Genomic DNA, 25,917 nt, shown 5'->3' with positions numbered 1-25,917 from the left:
AGGAACAAACTAACATTGATATACATCAAAGGAACAAAACTATGCCTGTAATACAACACAATCCTATAATTTCTGCATTAAGATCCAGTTATTCACAGTAACAAATGCAGGTGGAAAGTTAATTAGTGTGACATACAGTATGAGTAGCCAATATCATAAGACCAGAAAGAATAATCAAACAGAAAACTACAATTTTTCAGGGGGAGCAGGGATTTAACACTGAAATATAGGCTCCTTGTTAAACTTTGAATTTTTCATATGCCGGTAGGTTAAAAAAAAAAAATATTTGTGAGCAATCTTCTGAGATTTGGGACATTCATGTTCTTGATTGTACCTTAGCACTGGATGGGAATATATAGAGTCTATACTTTTTTTTTTTACATAAAACTTAATTTAGGGTTAAAGTGATAAGTTGGAAACATAATTAGTGTTCCTTTTGGTTTCTGCATAAATTAGATCTGAACTGTGGTGAAGGGGTATATTGTCATGTCTCACATCAAATTTTGTGATAAAACCTTTGTGTTTGTAACAGAACCCAAATTTATTGCAGTTTTTATCTCAGAAGATTTCCCCCCTGAAAAGATTTATGTGGGGAGGAAAGACACCAACCGAGAATCGTAAAATCCACCTCCTGTGACGGCAGTTAAAAAAGCTGTTGAAGAGGAGACTGGATGATATAAATAGGGCTGTTCTTCTAAAACAGGTCAACACCCTAAAAAACAAAACTGGCAACCAGGACAGTATCTTGACCGGCAACAGAATGATTCTCCAAACGGTTTCCAAAACCTCCTTCATTATCTGCTTGTGTCTCACAGTGGTTACCAGCACAGAAAGCACCTGTCCAGGTAAGTCTGTCATCTAATGAACTGGCAATTCTGATGATCATTGTCTTTATATAGAAAAGAAGGTGGCAGTTTTCTATTTAGTGTCCTACTTCATTGTCACTTTCTTTCTTGTCAATGCTGTCTAGAATTATTATTTTCTGTGATAACTAACAGTGTTAGAAAAAAAGCAAAACGTAAGATCTGGGCTCTACACATCCCTCCGAAGGATTTTTAAAAAACAAATGAGGCATTTTGTTGTACTTAGTGAAGACCACAAATATTAAAGGTTTCTACTATAGGCAGCACCTTCCTGTTATTTCCTTTGTTCCTTTGTTTTCTTCGCGTTATACACTGTATTGTCTCTGTTTTATCATTTTCAGCCAAATTTGTTCTCTATCTAATTTACATTCATGTTTATCATGCTATAAATATCACACAAAAAGTATAGAAAAGGAGCTTTTCAAAGCAGACTATGAGAAAATGTGTTAGGGAAGTGTTTAACAGTTGTGTTGTAATGTGGAAGGTGTTATGGCATCCCTTTACAGTTAACTATGAAATCAGCATAACACAACACAGGCTAGAAAAACTGAAAATTTAAATTCCCAAAAAAGACCATGAAGACTTATGCTTTAAAAACATGAAACAAGCTAGTGTCAACACTTGTTGTTCTTGGGACATTCAAGGCAAGGAAGCAATAGAGGTGTTTGCTGAGTATAAGGCAAACCAAGACACATTGATCATAGGAATCATCACCTTGTTTAATTAAGTTCTGGGTAAATGGTTAAGAGGAAACAAGGAACAGAGGATAAAACAGGCAGGTAGGCAGAGAGAAAGAAGAACGAGAGAAAAGACAAGACACAACGCAAGAGGAGAAGAGACAGTGCCAGATGGTAGGTCCTTGTTCTGATCAGCCTTTAAGACCAGATTCAAGTTAAATATTTGAATCTTATTAAGAAAGTTTGTCATTTTGTTGTTTCTAGGAAACTCTAATTTCCTGTATAAAGAATCCCTCGATTAAAAACAGTCTCTCCGGTTTAGTGGATGCATTTTTAGAAGGAAAATAGGTTCACATTCATTTTGTAGCAGGAGATGTAACATTATGCTGCATTCTGTTTGGGCAGAAACAGGTTTATCTCTATTATTGCGACATTTAGGCATAATATGGTATTGGAAACCACTCAGGTATGTTCATGGCAAAAGCTTTACAATTTGGGGGTTATGAATAATTATTTTAAGCATTGATTAATCTGCCCATGCTATATCTGGTATTCTGTATATTGTAACCCCCTATTTGTAACAATATTTTTCAATTTCTCATGTAAGGAAGGTGCTGTGTGTGTTGGCTAATGTCTTCATAAGATATGCCATTTTAACAGACACAGTCATGTCTCATCCGGTTAACTGAACTCCCTTTATTAGCCATTTCATCAAATGTCTAGAGTAGGTAAAATATAAATTACCTTGATGATCTACTAGTAATACACTCTTAAACGGCGAAAGAAGTAGAATGTCTCCTACCTGCAGCTGCTTCTTCCAGCTCTCTCACCCAGTGCTCAAGGTGAAGTTGAGTTCTTCTGTGTTACAGAGGTGAAGGTTGTGGGCCTGAATGACAAGGACAGGCTGACCATCCTTCAGGGCTGCCCAGGACACCCAGGGATACCAGGTGCTCCTGGAGCTCCAGGCATGAAGGGAGAAGAAGGCCCTCGAGGTAAGTGATAGCTGTTCTAACTTCTCCCCAAGTCATAGCAACTAAAAATAGACAGAAATAGGACACCTCTCAGCTGTATGCAGCTGTATGGTTCAAAGATGTTATGACTTCTCCTCCGAAATGGCAGCTAAAATGGGCTCAAACATTCAGTCCAACCATCTAATCAGTGGTAAGGCAACATCCAGTCACTGATAACCTTCTTTTCAGCTGTATTTCTGCATTTCAGGCATGAAAGGAGAACCAGGAGTTTTTGGAAAGATTGGTCCAGCTGGAGCTAAAGGTAAAAGAGAGAAAATAAATTCAAATGAGTGATATCCAAGAGGGGAGTCAGGCACTACAATGAAGAACATGGAGGCAGACGTGCACAATTTAAAAGAAGAAACCTTCTTAGCATAAGTTGTGATGCTGAAACATTTGGCAGGGAAGGAAAAGAATTAAGATAACAGTTTGGGAATCACTATCAAAAAAGTAATTTACAAAGATGAGTGAGAGGTAAAACACCAGGAAGGAGAAGATATTATTTGGTGCTCTTTTTCTGATGTGGAGACACTCAAGTCAGAGATGTCACAAATTCAATAGCCCTGAGATTCAAGGAACACAACACTGATGCAGTGATGAGCTAGTTAACAGTTAACAGTGTCTTTTTCATTTTTTAGGACAGAAAGGAGAGCCATCAGTTCAAAGCAGCACAGGTGAGCTGTGTAATCCTTTCTTTCAAACAGGAAAATGTAAACAAAAATGGGTATTTGTTGAGCAAGTCTGTTTACGTGGAAACTAACAACCAAAGCAGAAAGTAAGCCAGAAAACTGGTCAGAAATCATTCTTCACATTTGTTTAACATTGGCAAAATTAGACAAGTTGAGACCAACCTCTAGCCTAGAAGTTTACAGATGATATCTATCGATACTATAAAAATTGGGCTGAAAAATAAAACTTGCTAGTTTTGCAACAGTTATGATGCAGGAAAATTAGATTAACAAAACAAAATTACAGAAAACAAGCTTGTGAGAAAATAGTTTGCTTCATTAACTTTTTCAAATACAACAGGGAATGAATGAATTACAACACACATTTATGGAAACTGAAGATTGAACAAAAAGTGCTTCATTTCCTGTCTGTTGAAAAGTATAACACCTCATTAGGAAAGAGATGTGTCTGTCTGCTCAGCTGCCAGCATGACGTCATCGTTCTTCCAGGCGCTCGGAACTGTAAGGAGCTGCTGGACCAGGGGAACTACATCAGCGGCTGGTACACAGTGAGGACAGTGGGAGACAAAGACATCAGTGTTTTCTGTGACATGGAGACAGACGGGGGCGGCTGGCTTGTGAGTGAACCCATGTGAATGTGTAGCAGCTCATTTCTGGACAGATTAGTCCACTTCTCAAAACAGTATTGGATGCACATAAGTAAATGTGTTTAAATTAATGTGCTGAAAGATGCACTTGCAATACACACAGATACACCCTCAAACTTCCCACCCATTGGTTTGCTTTCCTAGACCATTTTCTAGTCTTCTTGGTTTAGGGCTGCTGACTCTAAAGGCAGACACCAAAGGGAAGAGCAGAGGTTCAATCCAACACTACACATTTACAGCTTTTATGTGTGTGCAACTCAAATCAACTTACCAATAAGAAATACCTGGAAGCGAATTGTCCCAATACTTAAAAACAAGTGCTATTATTCTAAAACGGTACACCATGTTAGCACAGAAATACTCAGAAACAAATGTGACAATCTATACTTTAGCCACATATATATCTTTTCATCTCAAATCCAACTTGCCTGAGTACATAGCAAAAACATCCATTTCAACTTCACTGCTCCAATATCTACAGAGGGCATTATGTCTGTGTCTTTGACATCTCTTTGAAAGATATGGTACAGTATGTTGTCATGAGTTGTCATGATTATGTGTCAGAAGGCAGTACATTTGCATTGTTAAAAACACAAATGCTGGTCTCTCATTTATTAGGTATTTAATACATTTAGCTAGCAGCATAGTGGCATAGCCCAGGGCCCAATTCCTGGGGTGCTAGGTGCAGTATTCTTGTTTTGTCTCATGGTGCTATTTCATGGCAAAAGTGTGAGAGCTTTTCAGTAGACTAGTCTTGAGATTTGGACAGTGCTGGGACCCTGGATTCAATACGGGACCTGGGGTGCTACTGTATCTGTGTGGGGTTTATATATTCTCCCTGTGTTCATGTGAGTTTCCTCTGGGTGCTCCTGTGTCCTCCCACAATCCAAAGACAATGGAACACAAAAATAGCTGTAACAAAAAGAGGCAAATTAATTTCTAGGAAAACTGTCTCTGGTGGTAGTGTGTGCCGTGTGATAATCATGTACAGGGTGTACCCTGCCTCGTGCCCGTTGCTAACTGGGATAGGTTTCAGTTCCCCAGCAGCCCTGTATTGAATAAATGTCATTAGAATCTGATGGAAAGAAAAATAGGAACAAATAACAAATTATGGTGGCAGGTGATCCAGAGGCGAATGGATGGATCTGTAGATTTCTACCGAGACTGGAATGCCTACAAGAGAGGGTTTGGTAACCAGCAAACAGATTTCTGGTTGGGGAATGACAATATTCATGCTCTGACTGCCTCAGGTGAGTCTTCACGTCCACTGGTGTTTGGTCTCTGGTTTTTATTGAAACTGAATTTTTAATCACTGAGATGAATTTGTATCTTCTAGCTTAATTTGATTTAATGATTTATCCTTTTTAACATGTCTTTCTTGCTCATTCCACAGTTTCTAAAGGTAAGTTATCTACTGAAGGTAGATGAAGCAAATGAAACTGGGTTCAATATTCTTTACTTATTAAAAAGTTGCTCTCCGATTCTTGTTTGAGCAGCTGTTAATAGGAATCAATCCACCTGTTCCCACCTTCAAAGTAGGAATCACGACTTCTGACATGATTTTAATTACATTAAATTTGTATTTTAAATATTCACAGAAGAAGAGTCTTCTTCTGGTTGGATCTGCTTTAATTTTATTCAAGACCTCAAACATATTGTCTTTATCAACTTACTATGAAGCAGATATGATCTTCATCTTCAAAAGAGTAAAACCTGAGGACTGAGTCTGAGAAAGAATAACAAAAAGCGAGTAACAAAAACAAAAAAGCAGATGTTTTTGCAGTGGAATTTAAAAAGATAAGGACTTAACTTAGAGCAGCCCACTGATAACTCCACTTCTGACAATCAGAGGCTTTTTTTTTTTAAATGGCGCTGCTCAGGCAAATTTCCTGTCTTAGCAAAGTTAGTCGGCTATGTAATTCCAAAGTTAGTGCCTTAAACCACACACCCAGTAAACCAGTATAAGTCTGATCTGTTGTAATAAACCTGGATTTCAATATACAGTAGCAGCTCTTCATCTCTGGTAAGAAATATATGAAGAACAGTTCCTTTCAGAAAAGCACTGTTGCAGTAAAATGTTTCCCATTATTGTTTCTCTAATAGTTTTCCACTATTAGTTTTTGCTATGTTCAGCAAGAAAGGAATGTTACATTTCAGAAATAAACAGAAATAATGTCTGAGATGATATGCAATAAAAACGAATGGGCAACAATATAGAACAACACTTGTGATTAATTTTCTGAAGTTTGTTTTATCTGTCTTGTATTAAAGGGAGCTTTGAATTAAGGATAGACTTCAAGGATTTTGATAATGTTGGTTCTTTTGCAAAATACCAGTCCTTTAAAATTCTGGGAGAATCAGAAAAGTACAAGATCCTTCTGGGGAAGTTCGTGGATGGTAGCGCAGGTAAGTTCCCACTTTTATGCGTTCATCCACTGACCTCTTAAGATGTAATTGGTGTAAATATTTCAGAATTAATTAAAATATTTAATTACATAGACTAAAATTGTGCAGAGTAAATGAAGGTATCAATTATTCGTTGGTTACTTTAATATGTCTTGAAACATATCTAGGTAATATTATGATTTTTCATCATTTTCATTACACATAAGCAACATTTAAAATGCTACAACTTCACCTGAACAGTTACTAGTTTTCATTTGCTAGACAAGTTTTTGTTGTGAAATTCCTTAAGAAATTCTTGTTTCAGATGTATTCTAGCACAGTGGAAGGCCAAATAGTTTCTATATCACCTTCCAATTTACAGGAGACTCATGAAAGGTTCAATACATTGTACATTGTACAATTATACAGTGCTCACTTTATTAGCTAGTTCATTGGACATTTATTCCTCAAATGTTCAAATTAAACAAAAAACAGACAAAAAATACACGAGAACGGCTACAAATTTCACAGTTGCAACCTTACCTTACAGTACATGCATTTTCTTGCACTCTTTTTTTTTGTTTTGTTGTCTTTTTTTTTTTCACTGCCTGGTTTGGTGATGTGTAAGGAGAACGCAATGTAGGCACGTACGGTATTTTAGGTCATGTAGAATATGTTTAAAATACGTTAATGGGATAATGTGTAAAAGTGGCTGAAAATAATATCATGTATGACAACATAAAACTGTCAAGACAATCAATACCAGACACATCTCCTCATTATCAGTGACACCAACAAATTACAGAAATTGAATACGTATAAAATAACACAAATTAACAGCTCTTTACTATATCTCTTTCTAGGATGAGACCATAGTCTAAAATGTTTGAAAAATAAAAGTAAAGTAAAAGCAGACCAGACAAAAATAGTCTAGAAATTTATAATATCATTTTATGATACCATAAGGGTTCATATGGAACGAGCACATATGGCATATTCAGAAATATTTATAATTTTTGTGTAATATGAACGATCCTTTTAAAATCTGTGCACTGATGCATTCGTTGCACAATATCACCAACACAGAAATATATCTGGCAAAATCTTTTCACACAGACAATAATTTCCTTAACGTTTAATTCAGGTTGGCAACAAAAGCAAGCTGCAGATTTATTGCACGATTTCCCTAAAAAGAATATTATAGTGATCAGTGATCCTCCATCACATGTCATTGAGCTCTCAGATGAAGGGTTTAGTCACCAGAAGGAGCTTGTTAATGGAAGCATGTTGTAGACCTGAATGTTGGCTATTGTCCACTGTGGTTCACTACTGAAGAGCCATCTGATGGCTCCCTTCAGATCTCTATAAACATTTTCTGTCCACAGGAGATTCCCTGACATACCACAACAACCAAGCCTTCTCTACCAAAGATCAAGACAATGATAGTCATACTTCAGACAACTGTGCAGTTACGTATGCAGGAGCCTGGTGGTATAACAGCTGCCATCAATCCAACCTTAATGGTCTGTATCTGAAGGGACACCATGACACTTTTGCCACGGGAATCAACTGGCACAATGGAAAAGGATACAATTATTCCTATAAGTACAGCGATATGAAAATAAGACCACGGTGAGAGATTATCTCGTGGTGCAGCACAGCGGGAAATCTCTAATTCTTCTCAATGATTTTGTTATAAAGAAATCTTAACATTTCAGGGCACAATAACAGCTGATGCTTAGTTATGAACCTCAATATTATCTTCAGACAAGTATAACATTTTCATTCATCATTCATCACTGTTAGTATAGCTGGTAGGTTTAAAGAGATGTCAGTATTTGTAATTAAATATTGTGCATTGGGTATCCATTAGAGCCCTTTAAGTATACATTGTCACATGTTTATCTATTTAGGAAAATAAGGTAAAGGTGAAATATAATATACCCTAGTACAGCACCACTAGCACACAATTAGTGTAATATACTGTACGTGGAGAAATTATATAATACTTGTTTGATAAACCTTCTTCAGGTTGAGCAAATAGAGCTTTTCTAAAATACCATATTGCACATGATGCAATAGTAACAACAATTTGCACAAAAAAAACCCCATCACATTCCAAACTTTTACTTTGAATAATCTGTTGATTAAAGTAACTTTTGTGCTACACAGGTAATGAGATGTATTGGTTATCTCTTTCTTTGGAACCTACTCATTGTTCCCAGAATTATTTTCAGTACCTTGCTTCTGGGAAACTTTTTCTGTGTTATGGTCTGCATTTTAAATATTTGTGTCTAAAACTCTATTCTACATTCAATGTTACCTTAATTCAATTTAACTTTGATCATTTTAATACATAGGATATGATACATAATTCAATCTTTTGGTACTAAAATAAAGGTTTCTGAAGCACTGAAGGTTGTGTCCTTTAAATTAATTTATAATGTTTTTTTTCTGTTGCATTTGAAGTGCTGTGATTTCACCCTGCTTTGCCCTTGTTCTCTGAACACTGATCACAGTCTGTCCATGGTGCCACTCAATCCCACAAGAATAAAAGGAATAAAAACATCAAACCAGAAGAGCAATAATATAAACATAATGCCCTCTTCTGGTCACTTACAGTACATGAGTCAGACCAGTAGTTATGCTGAATTACTCCAAGCCCATCAGCATGTCCCACTTCAAACCATGCAAAATATTTTTTTGAGAATTGAAGGCTCAGATGAATGAAAATATGGTATCAATTTTATTCTGATTTTGTACGAGATTTTTTTGTAAACGGGAACTGTTAGTTGGCACCATTGTTTTCTGAGGCTGCTGATTTATTTCCAGTACAATACTAATGTCACAGGTTGATTTTCAGCAGATATATAAGTATGTCACATTTCTGTCATTAAGCAAGGATCAAAACAGAAGAACATAGCAAAGAAGAGACGCCCACGGAAGATCTTTTGAATAGCTTTAATAATAAAAGTAACAATTATTTCTAACACAATAAGTCTTTCCCCCACATCCTCCCCTAGTATGTAGGAACTCCCAACAGTAAGATGTTCTTTATTTTCATTCTCAACAAATTAAAATGAATTGAAAACAAGTATTAAACAGAAGAATACACCAAATTAAATATTGATCAGATATTTACAGCTTTACATAAATATGAATATTATTAGTCATTATAATGCTCTGTGTGATCTGGCGTCGGCTTTGCTCTTAAAAGACATGTGCTTTCCAACTAACTAATTTAAACTAATATAATATGTTATAATTTACTATCCCAATGTAAACTAATGTTGTCTGACCAATGGCAATCAAGTTCTGGGCAGGGGGTAAGGTGAAGAGGGTATTGGAACTTAAAGGTTGATCAAAATTTATGTTGGACTATGAAAAGGCACAGCAAGTAAAGAAACACATCTGGACTGCAGGTTGAATCCTATGGTCCACTATCTGTGAGTTAAGCCTGGGCTTTGTCTTATAGTGAGTACTATCACAATTTCTCAGACAAGGAACACAACTGGCTAAGCTACACCAGGACTGGCTTCACTTGGCCAGGGTATCTTCACTTTGTAAGAGCAATTCCTGGACCTTGCTAGATGCTTGTAAGCTTCCAATCATGACAAAAAAGAAATCTCCGGACTTGCTGGGCACCATATGGAAAACATGGACAGATGGACACAAAGGGTTCAAAACAGGCATAATATGTGTTGCACATGGTCCATGTAAGAAATCTTAGAGGCTGGATATAGTGGGCAGCAAAACTGATGATTAAGATGGAGGACATAAATTGTCATGGATTACAAAGCAAGACTGGGGCGCATCACTGATCCAGTGCTGAGCCAACAGTGGAGTCCCAGACCAACAGCAGTCCATCATGTAAACAATGGTGATGGCTAAGAGTAAGGTTTCTAAGAGACACAAACTGCTGTATAACGATGGCTTGACAGGGTTCTGCATGAACCCCCATGTAAATCACACTTCTGATCTTACTGTACGTGTGCTCATTTCTTGTAAACAAATAAGTCAGGATGCCTACATTTCTGCATAATGAGGTATTTGTTATTCCTTGTGGCTTCACAAAGGCCAGAACGAGAGATCAGAGTTCCACAGGCACCACCATAAACCATTTGGCCATGGACAAAATAGGCCTGGTGATTCTCAAGTCAAAAGAAGATATGTCCTACTCCAGAGACAAGATCATAAATGTGGGGTCATTACTTGGCAAGGAATGCAAAAAGGACTTTTGTTATGCTTCAGATTGAAGGAAACTGGGCAAACATAACTTAAAATCATCCATATACTTGATCTCTTATTTGTTACTTTACAACCATTTCCTCAACTCTTCCCATAAGTCTTTTTGTTTGTTTTATTTTTATTCCCACTTAACTCATCAGTTTTAATAAATATATATTCACGCACACCAACCTCACCGCTATCTTGCATTCGGGTTGTAAAGGATTGTGTTTTCAGAGGGCTGGTGTGATGATTACCAATAGATCACACTTCAGAAACACATTCTAAAAGGTTGCTGAGAGATTATGTAAATCAGTTCCATAGCATGTTCTGTGAAGAAGAGGAAAGGCGGCTGGAGTAGTTCTATTGTACAGTGTTTTCAAATCCCATGAGCTCACTGATTTCTTTGGTCATTTTATGGAAGAGTATAAACACAGACACAATTTATAGTAAAGGATGGATTAACACATAGTAGACAGATAACAGATAGTAACGGATGGATACCTGTGCTCAAAGTTGTATATTATATTGACAATCTAAAATAACATGTTATTCTAGTCTTGAACAGACAACAGTATAAAGGGGACTCGAATTCTGGGAAACACAAAATGGGTGTTCTTTTAGATTTCTGTATGAATTAGAGCTGAACTTTGGTGAAGGGATAGTTTGTCATTTCTCACATCAATTGTATATAACAAAACCTTACTGTGGTTGCTGCTGATCATAATTTATTGAAGAATTCCTTATCTCCTTACATGATTTATTGCAGAGAGGAAAGAGACCAACTGAGAATCGTAAAATCCACCTCCTGTGACGACAGTTACAAATGCTGCTAAAGAAAAGTCTGGATGATATAAATAGGGCTGTTCCCCTGAAACAGGTCAACACCCTAAAACACAAAACTGGCAGCCAGGACAGTATCTTGACCAGCAGCAGAATGATTCTCCAAACAGTTTCTAAAACCACCTTCATTCTCTCCTTGTGTCTCTCAGTGGTTACCAGCTCAGAACGTACCTGTCCAGGTAAGTCTGTCAGCTAAGGAACTGGCAATTCTGATTATTATTTCTTTATATAGGTAGAAGGTTGCAGTTTTCTATTATTTTTAAAATTACCTCCTTGTAATTTTAAACATGTTATGTGTTTCTTTCTTGTCATCGTTGCCTAGAATGATTATTTGCAGTGATAACTAACAATGTCAGAAAACTTAAGATCTGGGCTCTACACATCTCTCCGAAGATGTATGTCATTTGTATAAATGATTTATGTCATTTCACAAAAAGAAAGGAGGGACTTCAATATATCATTTTGTCCTACTTAGTGAATGCCACAATGAAAAAAATAAAGGTTTTAACTACAGGCATCATCTTTCTGTGATTTCCTTTGTATTCTTATTTCAATATCATACACTGAATTATCCCCATTTTATTATTTTCTGCCAAATGTGTTCTCACTATCTAATATATTTTCTTATTTATCATGCTAAAATTATTATACAAAAAAGTAGGGAAAAGGGGCTAACTGAATATAGGAAATGTGCTTGGTTTTAATAGTAATGTTGTAATGTGGAAGGTTTACCCATAACCCTTTATAGTTGTCTAGAAAATAATTTAACAGAAACACTAATAACATACATATATATAACATATAACACAGGAAAGAAAAACTAAAAGTGTCAATGAAATTCATAAAGAAAAATAGTAACAATTGGAAATTCTCTTTATTATGCAGTACGTGGAAGACACTGTTACAGCCAGTTAGGTGGGGGATAGTCAAACATCCAGTTAGCTCAACATTTACTGCTCTTAGGACCTTCAAAGCAAGGAAGGAACTGAGATGCTTGCAGAGCAGGAGGGAGTCCAAGAAACACTGATCAAAACAATTATCTGGTTTACCTGGTTAATTAAGTTCCGGGTAAAAGGTTAAGAGCTGAGGAACAGAGGATAAAACAGACAAGTAGGCAGAGAGAGAAAGAAGGACGAGAGAAAAGACAAGAAGACACAAGGGAAGAGGAGAAGAGACAGTGCCAGATGGTAGGTCCTTGTTCAGGTCAGCCTTTAAGACCAGATTCAAGTTAAGTATTTGAAACTTGTTAAGAGAGCTTGTCGCTTGTCAATCTGTCCTTTCAAGGAAACTCTGATTTCCCGTATAAAGAACCCCTCGGTTTAAAGCAGTCTCTTCAGGTTAGTGGATGCATTTTTTAGAACAGGGAGGTGGGTTCCCATTCATTTTAAAGCAAGTGGGATTTATAAAGAGAGATTTAACATTAGATTGTATTCTATTGGGAACAGGCAAAAAGCAGGTATATCTCTATTTTTGGGCTGGTTGGGTATAATATAGGATTCGAATACTTGGCAGTAGTCAGCGGTTTTGCTTGTTGGTTAGGACGCAGGCTTTCGAGATGTTTATAAACAGTCTAATGCATATGTTGTATGTGTATGTTGTGTGTTCTTTAAATATTTGTTTAATCCAGTGAGCCTAATTTACTATATTTTTCTTTTCACTAAAGCTGTGCCAAAGAACAAATACCTCGGGTGGCTCTAAATATGCCAGCTGCTTAGGTATATTCATGGCTTTTAAAGTTTTGGGGTAATGCTTATTTTAAGGAATGATTAATCTGGTCAGCCTAATTATGGTATTGTCTGCTTTCGTAATTCCCTCATTGGAACAAAATTATTCAGTTCCTCGTGGCTTTGAAAACTACAAACATTCTAACAGGATATTAACTGAAATCATACATTTCCATGATTTAGTTTTGTTGCTCTTGATCTTATTGTCAAATTATTAAAATGAGAATGAACTATTTCAAATTTCAAAATAGAGTTTCAAAAACTGTGAGTGTTGGACGATATCTTTACTTAATCATCAGACCACAGTATCTCATACAGTTAATTGAATTCATTGAATTGAAGCATTTCATGAAATGCCCAAAGTAGGAAAAATATTAACGACCTTGTTCAAGTACTAGTAATACATTATTTAACAGTAAATAAAGTAAAGTATTTCCTACCTCAAGCTGTTCTTTCCAGCTCTCTCACTCAGTATTCAAGATGAAGTTGAACTCTTCTGTGTTACAGAGGTGAAGGTTGTGGGCCTGAATGACAAGGACAGACTGACCATCCTTCAGGGCTGCCCAGGACACCCAGGGATACCAGGTACTCCTGGAGCTCCAGGCATGAAGGGAGAACAAGGCCTGCCAGGCCCTCAAGGTGAGTTGAAAATGTTTTGACTTCTCCTCCACAATGGCAGCTAAAATGGACTCAAACATTCAGTCCAACCATCTAATCAGAGGTAACAGCAACATCCAGTCACTGATAATCTTCTTTTCAGCTGTATTTCTGCATTTCAGGCATGAAAGGAGAACCAGGAGTTTTTGGAAAGATTGGTCCAGCTGGAGCTAAAGGTAAAAGAGAGAAAATAAATTCAAATGAGTGATATCCAAGAGAGGAGTCGAGCATTACAATGAAACTCATGGAGGCCAACGTGCACAATTTAAAAGAAGAAACCTTCTCAGCAGAAGCTGTGATTCTGAAACATTTGGCAAGAAAGGAAAAGAAGTAAGATAACAGTTTGGGAATCACTAGCAAAAATGTAATTTACAAAGGTAAATGAGAGATAAAACACCAGGAAGGAGAAGATATTATTTGGTGCTCTATTTCTGATGTGGAGACACTCGAGTCAGAGATGCCAAATAATTAATAGCCCTGAGATTCAAGGATCACAACACTGATGCAGTGATGAGCTAGTTAACAGTTAACAGTGTCTTTTTCATTTTTTAGGACAGAAAGGAGAGCCATCAGTTCAAAGCGGCACAGGTGAGCTGTGTAATCCATTCCTTCTAACAGGACATTTTATATACAAAAATGGGTAATTGTTGAGCAAATCTGTTTACATGGAGACTAGCAACCAAAGCTGAAAGTAAACCAGAAAGCTGCATACCCATTTAAAATAGGAAAATCTGGACAAGGTGAGCCTAGACATTTGCAGATGATCCCAAGACATCTGTCTGGAAAAAGTCAACACATATAAATTGTTTAACTTCAATGTGGAAATTTTTTTTTCCATAGTTATAATGCAGGAAAATGCTATTCAGAAAAAAGGAAATATGCTTGTGAGGTTGCTTCAGTACCTTTTTTAAAATACAAAAATGAATGAATAAATTGGTCTTTATGCAGTTCACCTTTACAGAAACTGAAGATTCCTGCCTTTTAAAAAAGTATAACACCTCACTAGGAAGGAGATGTGTCTGTCTGTTCAGCTGCCAGCGTGACGTTATAATTTTTCCAGGGGCTCGGAACTGTAAGGAGCTGCTGGACCAGGGGAATTACATGAGCGGCTGGTACACAGTGAGGACAGTGGGAGACAAAGACATCAGGGTGTTCTGTGACATGGACACCGACGGGGGCGGCTGGCTTGTGAGTAACACGTTATCTTAACATGAAGTCAGAACAAAAATGTTTTTACCTTCAAAATGTTGTTTTACACTGATACATTGCTGTGTCTGCAGGTATTCCAGAGGAGGACGGATGGGTCAGTAGATTTTTTCAGAGACTGGGCCTCTTACAAGCGAGGGTTTGGTAACCAGCAGTCAGAGTTCTGGCTGGGGAACGACCACATTCATTCACTGACCAGCTCAGGTGAGTCTGCCAGCAGAGGAACTGCATGAGCTGGTACAATTGAGCTGCATAATATTACAAAGAGAAACATTTTGCCAACAAGAAGTGAATCAAAAACACGATTATCCAGTACACTCAACTTTCTGTATTATTTAATATGTTATTTTCTTATTTTAATGAACATCTTTAATGCATTTAAAACCTATAACTACAGGAACTGCAGGATTTGGAACAGCAGACAATTGTACATTTAACGTATACTAGCGACCTTAATTGTCTTTTTAGTAGCAAACATTTCACATACTGTAACAAGAGTAATTGACGTCAAAGAGTAGGAACATATTGCATGAACATCAGAAATACTTATTTGTTTTCTCTCTAGTGAACATTTGGCTACAAAATGTAGCAGCAGTGTGGAACAGTAGTTAAAGGTTCTAGACTCATAAAAGGATGTCTCTGATTTCCCAAGTGAGACATCAAAAGGTGCTTCATTGGGAAGTGTTCCAGTAAAATAATAATAAATAATAAATGAGTAAAAACTTAAGATATCTGGGGCCTCAGGTTCATTTCCTGACCTCAGGTGCTACCTACGTGGAGTTCGTATGTTCTGCCCGGGTTCAAGTGGGGTTTTGCAGCGTGTCCTGCAATGAACTGCTGTCCTATCAAGAGTGTGCCTTGCCTTGCCCCAGCTGCTGGCTGGGATAAGCTCTGACTCTGTCGCCCCCATAGCCCTGAACTGGATAAAGCTGTTAGAAAAAAAGATGGATGGAAGATTGACATCTACACTACCAATTGACATTTGCCCCCCTCCCCCTCCTTAAATGTACTGAAGACCTTCTTCAAGAATTGTTTGCCCAGGCTAGCCAACAGAGTAAGAAAAATAGCCTTACATCGTCTTAATAAATGACACTGAGTCTTCTGGAACATGCAGTTATAAGTGAATGCAAAAGTGCCAGAATAATAACCAGTCATTCTCCTCCGTTCTCCTTTATAGTGATTTTGAGTGTTTGATTTGTTGGTCTTATTTTAAAGGAAACTTTGAATTAAGGATAGATTTCAAGGACTTCGATAATGTGGACACCTTTGCAAAATACCTGTCCTTTAAGATCATGGGGGAATCTGACAATTATAAGATTCTGCTGGGAAGTTTTGAGTCTGGTAGTGCAGGTAAGTCCCCATCTCTTCAATCTATTCTGTAGAACACCAAGATAACTCATCATTTTGGTTAAATAAATTAACTACCATCAAATGCAGAGAAATGCTCATTGTGGCTCCTTTCCCATGAGTATGATCAGTATTGCAGTCTTGAAAGAACAATGCTTCATACTGCTAAAAACCTCTGATTTTGTTATAAAATAGAGTTTGCAATAATTTTGTTTTTTTACCCTTGGTTAGTCCCAGTCAGTCATGTAGCAGACCACTCTGCATTAATGGCAATGGTCACTCTGATGCACACTAGTTAAGATGCAAGCTCTGTGGTGGCTTTCAGGTGACTTAACAATGATTGGAGGAGAAGCAATGATGTCATAACTTGCAGGATTGCAGGGCCAAGTCAAGAAATGGATTCAAGCCCATCCAACACAGACAGCCATTTGTATGTCCTGCCACTTGGGGAATTTCATTCACATTTGGCTAATGATACAGTCTATGCCCACAACAGTGATATCTGGACATCAGGCAACTTTAGATACAGGTTTTTTTTTATAGAATGAATCTGATAATACAATCAAACGTCAAGGTACACATAGTCAATGTGACTTTTAATTTTCACTTTGCAGTTGACAAAACACTAGCATCAGTATTTTAACATCAAATACAAGCAGGTATCTCTTAGGCCTGAGTGTCTGTCTAAGCTACTGAGTTTCACAACTGGAATTTCAAAAGCGGAGTAAAATCAGTGAAACAAATAAAAAGATATACAGCGTACTGTATATTTTGTCAGTACAGTCACAAAATGTTATACAGCCCCCACACCCTTTAAAGTGGCTTGCCTATGATAAAGCAAAAATATTTTGGTGCAACTATGATGATGGTTTAGAGGAAGAGAACTTCACCTTGTAGAGTTCAGGGAGCAAAAGGATACGTCCTCTGTGACTTGATCAAAATTTCCTCATTTTCTGTCCTCAGGCGATTCCTTTACATCCCATAACAACCTGCCCTTTTCTACCAAAGACCGTGACAATGATAGCTGTGACTGCAACTGCAGCAGCATGTACAAGGGAGGCTGGTGGTATGGAAAGTGCCACGGTTCCAACCTTAACGGTCTCTATCTGGGAGGAAGCCACGAAAGCTTCGCTAATGGAGTCAACTGGGAAGCTGGCAAAGGCTACAATTATTCCTATAAGTACTGTAGTATGAAAATAAGACCTCATTGAGAACTCACCTCCGCTTTCTAAGTAGATCCCTCATCATCACATATCACCAGACAACACACACTGCATTTGAGACAGATTTCTTTTTTGCTTTGATGGAAGCTACTAGAATACTGGGGGTTTGTAAAGATTTATTGCATATACTTAGTATCTATTTATGGACAACACAATTAACAATTAGAAAAGTTGTTTTTAATGTGTTGGGCTAAGCAATGTATGTTGACTGCCACTTTGTCGTCTATTTTTGGACCCAATTATGCTGTGGACAATTTACAATTTTAAATCATTATTATGGTGACCTAAAGTGCAAAAGTGATCTGGAAAAAAATAATTAATTTTCAGTAAAATATAAAAGTGACTGAAATACAATCTAAATATTTATTGGATTGGCTTCATGCTGTGGAACAGGTTGGAACATAGATTCTTTTCACCTCAGTTCTTTAGCATATGTCCAATAAACAAACCATCAGGTTTCGTGGCTTCCTGTTATTATATGCTTTATCCCCCTAATAATTTCCATTGGGGAAAATGGGTGCAACAATCACATTTATATCTCCTTTAAAGCTTGTGATATACTACGAAGCAATTCACAGAGAACCGATAACCTTTCACTAATACTAAAAACTGTGGTTTTTTTAAATGTCAGGTTTTTCTCATGTAGATGCTTTATCATTTTTCTCATAAATAAATGCTTTGTCAATGCATATTGGAGTCTGTTGGTCCCATTCTTAAGTGTGGTCATGGCCTGATCACATTTCTGATGGCTCTGATTTTTCCTCTGACGGCCATGATCACACTGATCTCTCCGTCTGCGTTCTCAAAGTAGGGTTTCTTAACTCCTATAGCAGGAAGACATCAGAAACTAAAATTATCCTGAAACTTGCTTCATACCTTCCCCCTTCTCTGAACGACAGACTTGTTATCTTCAAATTCTCTCTATTCATTTGTAGGTTTCGTTTCCCACCTCTCACCTCTCTAGACCTCACACCACTTGATTGGCCACTCTGTCTCCAGGCTTTTGTTTTCCCATGCTACATTATCTTTGCTGACTGCCCTATCTTTCACCCGAAAAAGGCTCCACAGCCAAAATGTTATGTTTTGTTTCTTCTCTTTTCAGCAAGGAACAAGCCTATTACTTGTTCAAATACCCAGCGTGTATATGGAATGTCTTTGTAACTATAGCACCTGAAAAAACCTATTTGAACATAGAGGAACGTGCAAACTCCATACAGAAGGTCACAGAATATCACTCTGGGCTCTGGGCTGTGTGTTAACAATGCCAACGTCCATATACCTATGTCACCCTAATCTTAAATGCATTTTCAAAAATCAACAGGCAAATGATACAAAGCATCTAGCAATATATTAATAATATGTTACTTTTCATGCTTTTGGGAGCAGCCTTTAATTCACTGTAAAACTCAGCAATAAATTTAGTCTCCTCCTGTATATTAAGTTTCCCTAAAGTTTACTGGGACTCTTTTTCAAATAATGCTCTTCAACAGGATTAAGCCTTTCCCCACCCAGCTATATTAATGGAACATTCCCAGAATGCACAGAAGAACAACAGATTCTTGAAAGTCTGTATGTCTCTCATAGGTTTATTTCTTGACAAGAAAAAAGTACACACCTTGACACTGGAAAATGCAACAAAATATGAGTTTACTGCTATAAATGTGCAGGGCACTTTTTCTTTTTGATCTACTGAAAAATGCAGAACACTAAAGATTATTTATCAGCCACCTTTTATATGTCCAAACAATGTCAGAAGTACAGAGGTAAAGTGTGACTGAACGCTGATTGTCAGATCAGTGTATGATCCAACACTGTTTCTGGTTTGTGACATCTTTAGTATAGACTGACAAACATCTCTGGCAGCTTGTTGCCGTTTGGTATTATGTTACTCAGTCCTTCCAAAATCAAAACCAGGATGAAACAGAACTTTCCATCTGACTCCCTCTGGAATCAGCATGTTGTGTCTAACAAATAGGCCTGATATACCTTTGTCTAATATTACAGCTCACAGTCTTGAAAAGTGAATCAGAAATAGATTGTTATTTTCACCTTCGCTCACCACACAAAATTAATCAAAAGTATACATAACAGGTCTTATTCAATGTGTGAGCCTGTTATAGTGATATACTGTAGCACCCAAAAATACCCAAGAGAGGTCAACAGGGGGCTCAAATTTTGGTGTACTGCAATACACAAATACTTGGAAATTCATAGCATAACTAGGGTTTGAGTGTGTGCCAGACAGACAGAGCTCTCAGTGAAACACTACACATGGAACAGTTTTAAATGAATCCTTGGAATACAGCACAACACATACTTACATACTCTCAAAAAAAAAAGCACAATGAAAATGTCTGTATTTTATCTATTGCAAGTATTTGACAACTCCTTGACAACAATCACTTTCCCCACTGTCCAGCTCAGCGGGGCCTTATTTTCATATCACAGTACTTGTAGGAATAGTTATAGCCTTTTCCTGAATACCAGTTGATCCCATCAGCAAAGCTTTTATGGTCTCCTCCCAGATAGAGTCCATTAAGGTTGGACGTATGGCACTTTCCATACCACCAGCTCCCTTTGTACAAATTGGTGCAGACACGATCATCTATATCATTGTCATGATCTTTGGTAGAAAACAGCAGGTTATTATGACCTGATAGGGAATCACCTAAAGACAGATAAGGAAAGAATTGTTAGAAGGTAGTCTTTTATGTACTAGAACACAATAGTACTGGGAAACAATAGCTTTGACAATAAAGTTAGAAAATTCACTTCCAAAAAGCCTGACACTGCAAAATAAGACGATCAAATCACACCCTGGATAAAACAATTTTTGCTCCTGAAGCCCATTCTGAAATTAAAGGCCAAAAGGGGGCCTAGCATCCTGGATTGTACACCAGTCCACATAGGACACACCCACCCATACTTTAGACACCACGTTAGACACCAGTTGAAATACCCAGCATGGCTGTGCAAGGTGGGTAGAAACCAGACCGCCCAGAGAAATCCTATATACACAAGAAGAGAACATGCAAACTGCTTGAGTTAAATACTTTAAAGTGCATAATGTAAATTCCCGATAGCTTTCTACACAGAAAAGTTAAAAATATCCGAAATCTTTTCTTCATCTTCTGAAACTCTGCTGGAGCACGGATCTTAGTGGATCTATGTCAATAGAATGGAAATCACAGTGGCACAGTGGAGGACCATAAAAAATACTGTACTTTGTAATCTGTTCTGTCTGTAACGGGCTTCAGCTGTACTTCAGTTATCTACAGTAGTGACTTGAGGGAAAAGAAAGGAAACTCCACCTGCACTACCGGCCTCAAATCTTCCCACAAGGAGTTTGTACTTCTCTGATTCTCCTAGAATCTTGAAGGATTCATATTTTGCAAAAGTGGAAACATTGTCAAAATCCCTGAAGTCAATTCTTAATTCATAAATTCCTACAAAACAAAAGAGAACTGGTCACATTCTTTTCCATTCGAAATACATTGACCTCAATTTAAATTTGTTCGGTACAGAAAGTACACATGGTGCAGTTTGAAATGAGTTAGCCTCTTTAAACAACTGTCTTATAAAACCTGAGCATTGTGGAGCAATGATTCTGGTGTGTGTGTAAAAGGAGAGAGAGAGAACACGTAGGAAAAAAGACAATGACTGCACAGGGCACTGACACTGCCATTGATCACAAAGGGCACACAAGACAGTGTGAACACAAATGGTGGGTCACACTGGGGTAAGAGCTTCTGGTGTCCACTGTTGTAAATCCTGGGCATGGATCTCCCATGGCCATAATTGTACATGTATTATGTGTTTCATTGCTCCAAAGTGCTCAGTTTTCAGAACACAAAGGTCAACTTACTTTTACTTTAAAAGCATCAGGTATTTTCACAATCCTTACAAGCAGGAATGAAAATAAATCATGTATTGATCTCTCACAATAAGGGCACTATTCGACTGAGATTCTCAAGGCAGGTGTTTGCATTTATTTACTTACAAATGCACCATGGAAGGCACTTTTTTCCCAAGCAACCTGGGATATTAAAACTGCCCATATTTAAAATTTTACTACTTCAGTTTCTTTATCTATAATTATCATTTGTAAAAAACCTAAAGACTTTTTAAGTGCAGTTACAAAGGAGAAACACATTGAAACACATGGAAAAAATGTCTTTGTTTAGTTTTTCTTAGTACATCTTTGACTTATTAAATAATCTTATTTGCTTCCTGCAGTTCCTGTGCTGACACAGCCCTGACTCACCTGAGCTGGTCAGTGAATGAATGTGGTCGTTCCCCAGCCAGAACTCTGACTGCTGGTTACCAAACCCTCGCTTGTAAGAGGCCCAGTCTCTGAAAAAATCTACTGACCCATCTGTCCTCCTCTGGAATACCTGCAGACACAGCAATGTATCAGTGTAAAACAACATTTTGAAGGTAAAAACATTTTTGTTCTGCTTTCATGTTAAGATAACGTGTTACTCACAAGCCAGCCGCCCCCGTCTGTCTCCATGTCACAGAACACCCTGATGTCTTTGTCTCCCTCTGTCCTCACTGTGTACCAGCCGCTGATGTAGTTCCCCTGGTCCAGCAGCTCCTTACAGTTCCGAGCCCCTGGAAGAACGATGGCATCACACAGGCAGCTGAACAGACACATGCCTCCCTTTACAATACACAGTGTGAACTGTAGAAACACTGTGATCACAGCACTATCATGAGCAAACCAAATGTCTGACACCTCTCACCCTCAGATTATTTGATTATTTTTGACACGGAACAATCCTACCAAATTTAAATGGATTTCTGATTTTTAATCATCCTTTTTTGTAATGATGTACAGACGTCTGGTTTGACTGTGGCCTTATACTACAGATGGGTATTTTTTAATTTTAGTTTGGTTAATTTCCAGCTCACATGTACCTGTGTCTCTTTGATTCCCTGGATCTCCTTTCTGTCCTGAAAAAAAGAAATAAATGGCAAGATATTAACTCATGTGTCAGGATAATTAGCGCCACCCAGTTGTGATCCTTGAGACTTAGGGCTATAAACAACCTTGTCACCTCAACAGAACTTCCTCAAGAGCAATGTATGTGGATTATAATGGATTCTTGAATTTTCTGCTAGAACTTTTGTTTGCAGATTGACGTTTTAGAGAAATCAGAAAAAAACTGTAAAACACTTTATATACATCCTTGACCTTTAGCAGGAAATGTGGACTTAGAGATAGAAGAAGCTTTTCCAATTTCTTACAGAGGAAAGGCTCAAGTGCGATGGCACTTGCGCAATGGTTAGCAATGTTGTCTCACAGAGCTGAGGTTCTAGGTTAAATTCCCGAGCTGTTATCTGCATGGAGTTTATCTGTTATAGCCACATTCACATGGGCGTCCTCAGGGTGCTCTGATCTCCTCCCACAGTCCAAAGACATACTGGGAGGTTAATTGGGAAAACTGCCCTGGTGTGAGTGTGCATGCCTGTGTCTGTCTGCCCTGTGATGGACTACAGTCCTGTCCACTTTGAATCCTGCCTCGAGCCCGTGCCTTGCCAGGACAAGCTGTGGCTCCTCTGCGGCTCTGAATTGGATGAAACATTTAGAAAATGGATGCATGAAAGACTCAACACATGAAGAAAACACAGCCTGATTCAATATTTATTATTACATGCTGGTAAATTACATATAGAAACTTGAGGCATAACACTTGTGGTGTTTCTGGAAATTAAGTGTTCAATATTAGACAAGCTTCCTCTAGGTTTTGGGCTTTATGGCTGTATTAGGATGTATTACTTTATAAGTTTATTCTATCTGTTATTTTACTTAAAGTTGTGTTTCAAAACATACAGTGGTTATTTCTTTAATGGAATAAGCTGCAATATGATCTTTTTGCCAACACATTTTCAATTGTACTGATTGAATAATCATCTGTCCCGCTTCTTCACTAAATATAAACAAAAAATGAAAACAAAAATCAGTCCCTATTTACCTTTGGCTCCAGCAGGACCTATCTTCCCAAAAGCTCCTTCTATTCCTTTTAAACCTAAAATACAGAAATCCAGCTGAGAAGAAAAGGCCAGTCATTACCAACCGAAGAAACTGTTACAAGTGTCAAACTGACTAGAGTTAACCACTCGAATGGTAGTTTTCCAGTTGAAGTTCATGCTGGCCTGGGCTGCCAATACATCTTGTTTTAGTTCGAAGCCCAGTTTTACAGAATTAACAAATGTATGAACACACTGGGCCTTAAACTGATGATAATGTTAATAGCCAACTCTATAATACAGTGCTGCAAGCAGGAACTGATTCTAAGTTCTAATTTTCTGCATGATATTTGTAGAGCAAAGGAAAAGACTGTTTCTGAAAGTCTTGTCAATCTACTTTGAATAATGTGAAGATATGCTATTTGAGTTATAAAACAATCAAAAACAAATAATGAGCTAATAAAAAACACTACTTGTAAGTAATGACTAACAGTCTCTAAATAATACTGTTTTCCTTTCATGTTGTTGGCCATGGCCTGACAAATTTATGTTTTGTCACCCCAAACCTTAACTACATTAAGAGCCATAACTTGTAAGCTCAGCTCCAAGCTCAGCTTGTCAATAGAACTAAAGCTTGTAAACCTTCCCCTGATGACCTTTAGCAAATGCAGCATTTGAACTACAGCTGTTAAACTATTTTGTTAAGCTAAAACTTGCACAAAACACAAAAATGAAGACAGTTGTGGTCCTCATTTACTCCCGCAGAGGAGAAGCTGGATCATACCTTGAGGGCCTGGCAGGCCTTGTTCTCCCTTCATGCCTGGAGCTCCAGGAGTACCTGGTATCCCTGGGTGTCCTGGGCAGCCCTGAAGGATGGTCAGTCTGTCCTTGTCATTCAGGCCCACAACCTTCACCTCTGTGACACAGAAGAGCACATCAACAGGAAAACTGAGCTGTAAGTGATGCGGGAGGGCAGTTCAGAAGGGGATTACTCTAGCCTCTTCACCTTTGTACTCCTTGGCATGCAAGATAAACCTGTTTAGTTGATTTAGAATGTATACTAGACACAGAACTGCATTAAGCCTAACTGGACTTCATTCGTTAAGTGTCAGCACTTACCTGGACAGGTGCTTTCTGCGAAGGCAACCACAGTGAGCCACAAGAAGAGAACAAGGGTGGTTTCAGTTACCTTCTGGAAATTCATTCTGTTGCTGATCAAATATGCTGCCCTTTCAATTCAAGGGATGTTTTCTCCAAGGGGAAAAGCTGTATTTATACAGGGCAGACTGCATAGTGGAAGACGGGTGCAGTGTAACCCCTGCTCTTCCTGTATCCTGCTCTGGGATAAACACATCAGTGAAGGAAGTACAATAACAATAACTCTGTTTAAGGGTTGGGTAATAGTAAGATTACAAAAAATTGCAAACCTTTCTAAATACTTTTGAGCAGTTTTTTTTTAAGTTAAAGAGAAAGTTTGGGTTGGATTTGCTTTATCTCCATTATCAATTTTCAGCTTTTTTAAATTCTATTTAAAAAAGACAGTTGAACATTTGGAGGACAATGGGATTAGAATAGATTAAAAAAATCAATTATGCATCAACTATCTGATTGTGTTACAGTGTGGATTTTGTGTTGTCCACAAAACATTCATTTACTACAGAAATACATCAAATCAGGCAGATTTTACATATTGAGTGGACACTATCTTTCCTCTCCACAAAGTGTTACACAAAGGAAATGTTAAAACACAAACGCTCTGATATGCAGCAAGTCTAAAATTCCGAACAAGAGAAAATGTGCCACAATTCTACACCAACCTATTCAGCATCAACAGATAATGATGTTCCAAAACTGCTAATGCTGCACTTGAAAGATTTCAAATAGAGCACCACATTTAATTGGCAGTCTAAAAGATAAAAAGGTACACTAATCACACACAAGTTGAAAAAAAGGTTCCTTTTCAGTTTGAAATAATGGACACTTTCAAATGGATTTGAAGTAATTATGAAAATAAGTGAAAGATGAACTTTATCGAATAGGCTACTTCATGTCTTCAATGCAACAGAGACCCTAGAATTGAAAAGGAAATTAGGAATGGTGTTTAGGAATGGGAATAAGAAAACCATCTTTGCACATGAATGCTTAAGTTGATTTCTTGGGATTTTTCAAGAAACGGCTGGATAAGATCCTGCATTCACTGAATATCCAACCGAGTGCCCACAATCTGGTTGAAAGGGACTCCTCTCTCCTGTAACCTTTCTTATGGTTTCATTTTTACCCCTTGGTAGAACGGAACAGAATAAGATCTAAATCTGTTACAGCAGGATTTTACCATTGAGTTCTTGACCACTTCGTAACAACTGTTTAAATGTTTTCTTAAAAAAAAATCAGAAATACACAATTTCTAAAAACATTTATTGTGAGATTCAAAACATTTCAGGAAGGA

At 37.7% G+C, this 25,917-nt stretch overlaps 3 protein-coding genes across 3 annotated transcripts; 2 read left to right on the top strand and 1 right to left on the bottom strand.

Moving 5' to 3' along the window:
• The first annotated feature begins 698 nt into the window (after positions 1–698).
• Positions 699–8,688, top strand: LOC138216012 (ficolin-2-like). The gene is made up of 8 exons (XM_015356361.2): positions 699–845; positions 2,410–2,532; positions 2,759–2,812; positions 3,189–3,224; positions 3,729–3,856; positions 5,007–5,136; positions 6,158–6,292; positions 7,657–8,688. Exons 1-8 carry the CDS (start codon positions 761–763, stop codon positions 7,905–7,907), a joined length of 942 nt encoding a protein of 313 aa, XP_015211847.1. The 5' UTR covers positions 699–760; the 3' UTR covers positions 7,908–8,688.
• Positions 8,689–11,375: 2,687 nt separating this feature from the next.
• Positions 11,376–18,187, top strand: LOC102690750 (ficolin-2-like). Its single transcript, XM_015356359.2, has 8 exons — positions 11,376–11,520; positions 13,573–13,704; positions 13,845–13,898; positions 14,275–14,310; positions 14,783–14,910; positions 15,003–15,132; positions 16,144–16,278; positions 17,239–18,187. The coding sequence occupies exons 1-8, from the start codon at positions 11,436–11,438 to the stop codon at positions 17,484–17,486; spliced, it is 948 nt and encodes a 315-aa protein (XP_015211845.2). The 5' UTR covers positions 11,376–11,435; the 3' UTR covers positions 17,487–18,187.
• An 877-nt stretch (positions 18,188–19,064) lies between these two features.
• Positions 19,065–24,733, bottom strand: LOC102690548 (ficolin-1-like). The gene is made up of 8 exons (XM_015356531.2): positions 24,591–24,733; positions 24,256–24,387; positions 23,477–23,530; positions 22,419–22,454; positions 21,985–22,112; positions 21,763–21,892; positions 20,810–20,944; positions 19,065–20,166 (listed from the first exon to the last, which is right to left on the bottom strand). Exons 1-8 carry the CDS (start codon positions 24,673–24,675, stop codon positions 19,919–19,921), a joined length of 948 nt encoding a protein of 315 aa, XP_015212017.1. The 5' UTR covers positions 24,676–24,733; the 3' UTR covers positions 19,065–19,918.
• Positions 24,734–25,917: the final 1,184 nt, after the last annotated feature.

Source organism: Lepisosteus oculatus, chromosome 9, assembly GCF_040954835.1.
Source record: "Lepisosteus oculatus isolate fLepOcu1 chromosome 9, fLepOcu1.hap2, whole genome shotgun sequence".
NCBI lineage: Eukaryota > Metazoa > Chordata > Actinopteri > Semionotiformes > Lepisosteidae > Lepisosteus > Lepisosteus oculatus.
Note: the sequence above shows the minus strand (reverse complement) of the source record. Positions and strands in the feature narration are given on the sequence as shown.

What these genes read in the sequence shown, in the direction of transcription:
- LOC138216012 (XM_015356361.2), top strand. Translation starts at nt 761, where the DNA reads ATGATTCTCCAAACGGTTTCCAAAACCTCCTTCATTATCTGCTTGTGT. An exon ending in CACAGAAAGCACCTGTCCAG is followed by an intron (nt 846 to 2,409) that starts GTAAGTCTGTCA and finishes TCTGTGTTACAG; the next exon opens with AGGTGAAGGTTGTGGGCCTG. An exon ending in GGGAGAAGAAGGCCCTCGAG is followed by an intron (nt 2,533 to 2,758) that starts GTAAGTGATAGC and finishes TCTGCATTTCAG; the next exon opens with GCATGAAAGGAGAACCAGGA.
- LOC102690750 (XM_015356359.2), top strand. Translation starts at nt 11,436, where the DNA reads ATGATTCTCCAAACAGTTTCTAAAACCACCTTCATTCTCTCCTTGTGT. An exon ending in AGGCCTGCCAGGCCCTCAAG is followed by an intron (nt 13,705 to 13,844) that starts GTGAGTTGAAAA and finishes TCTGCATTTCAG; the next exon opens with GCATGAAAGGAGAACCAGGA. An exon ending in ATCAGTTCAAAGCGGCACAG is followed by an intron (nt 14,311 to 14,782) that starts GTGAGCTGTGTA and finishes TAATTTTTCCAG; the next exon opens with GGGCTCGGAACTGTAAGGAG.
- LOC102690548 (XM_015356531.2), bottom strand. Translation starts at nt 24,675, where the DNA reads ATGAATTTCCAGAAGGTAACTGAAACCACCCTTGTTCTCTTCTTGTGG. An exon ending in CGCAGAAAGCACCTGTCCAG is followed by an intron (nt 24,388 to 24,590) that starts GTAAGTGCTGAC and finishes TCTGTGTCACAG; the next exon opens with AGGTGAAGGTTGTGGGCCTG. An exon ending in AGGTCCTGCTGGAGCCAAAG is followed by an intron (nt 22,455 to 23,476) that starts GTAAATAGGGAC and finishes TCTTTTTTTCAG; the next exon opens with GACAGAAAGGAGATCCAGGG.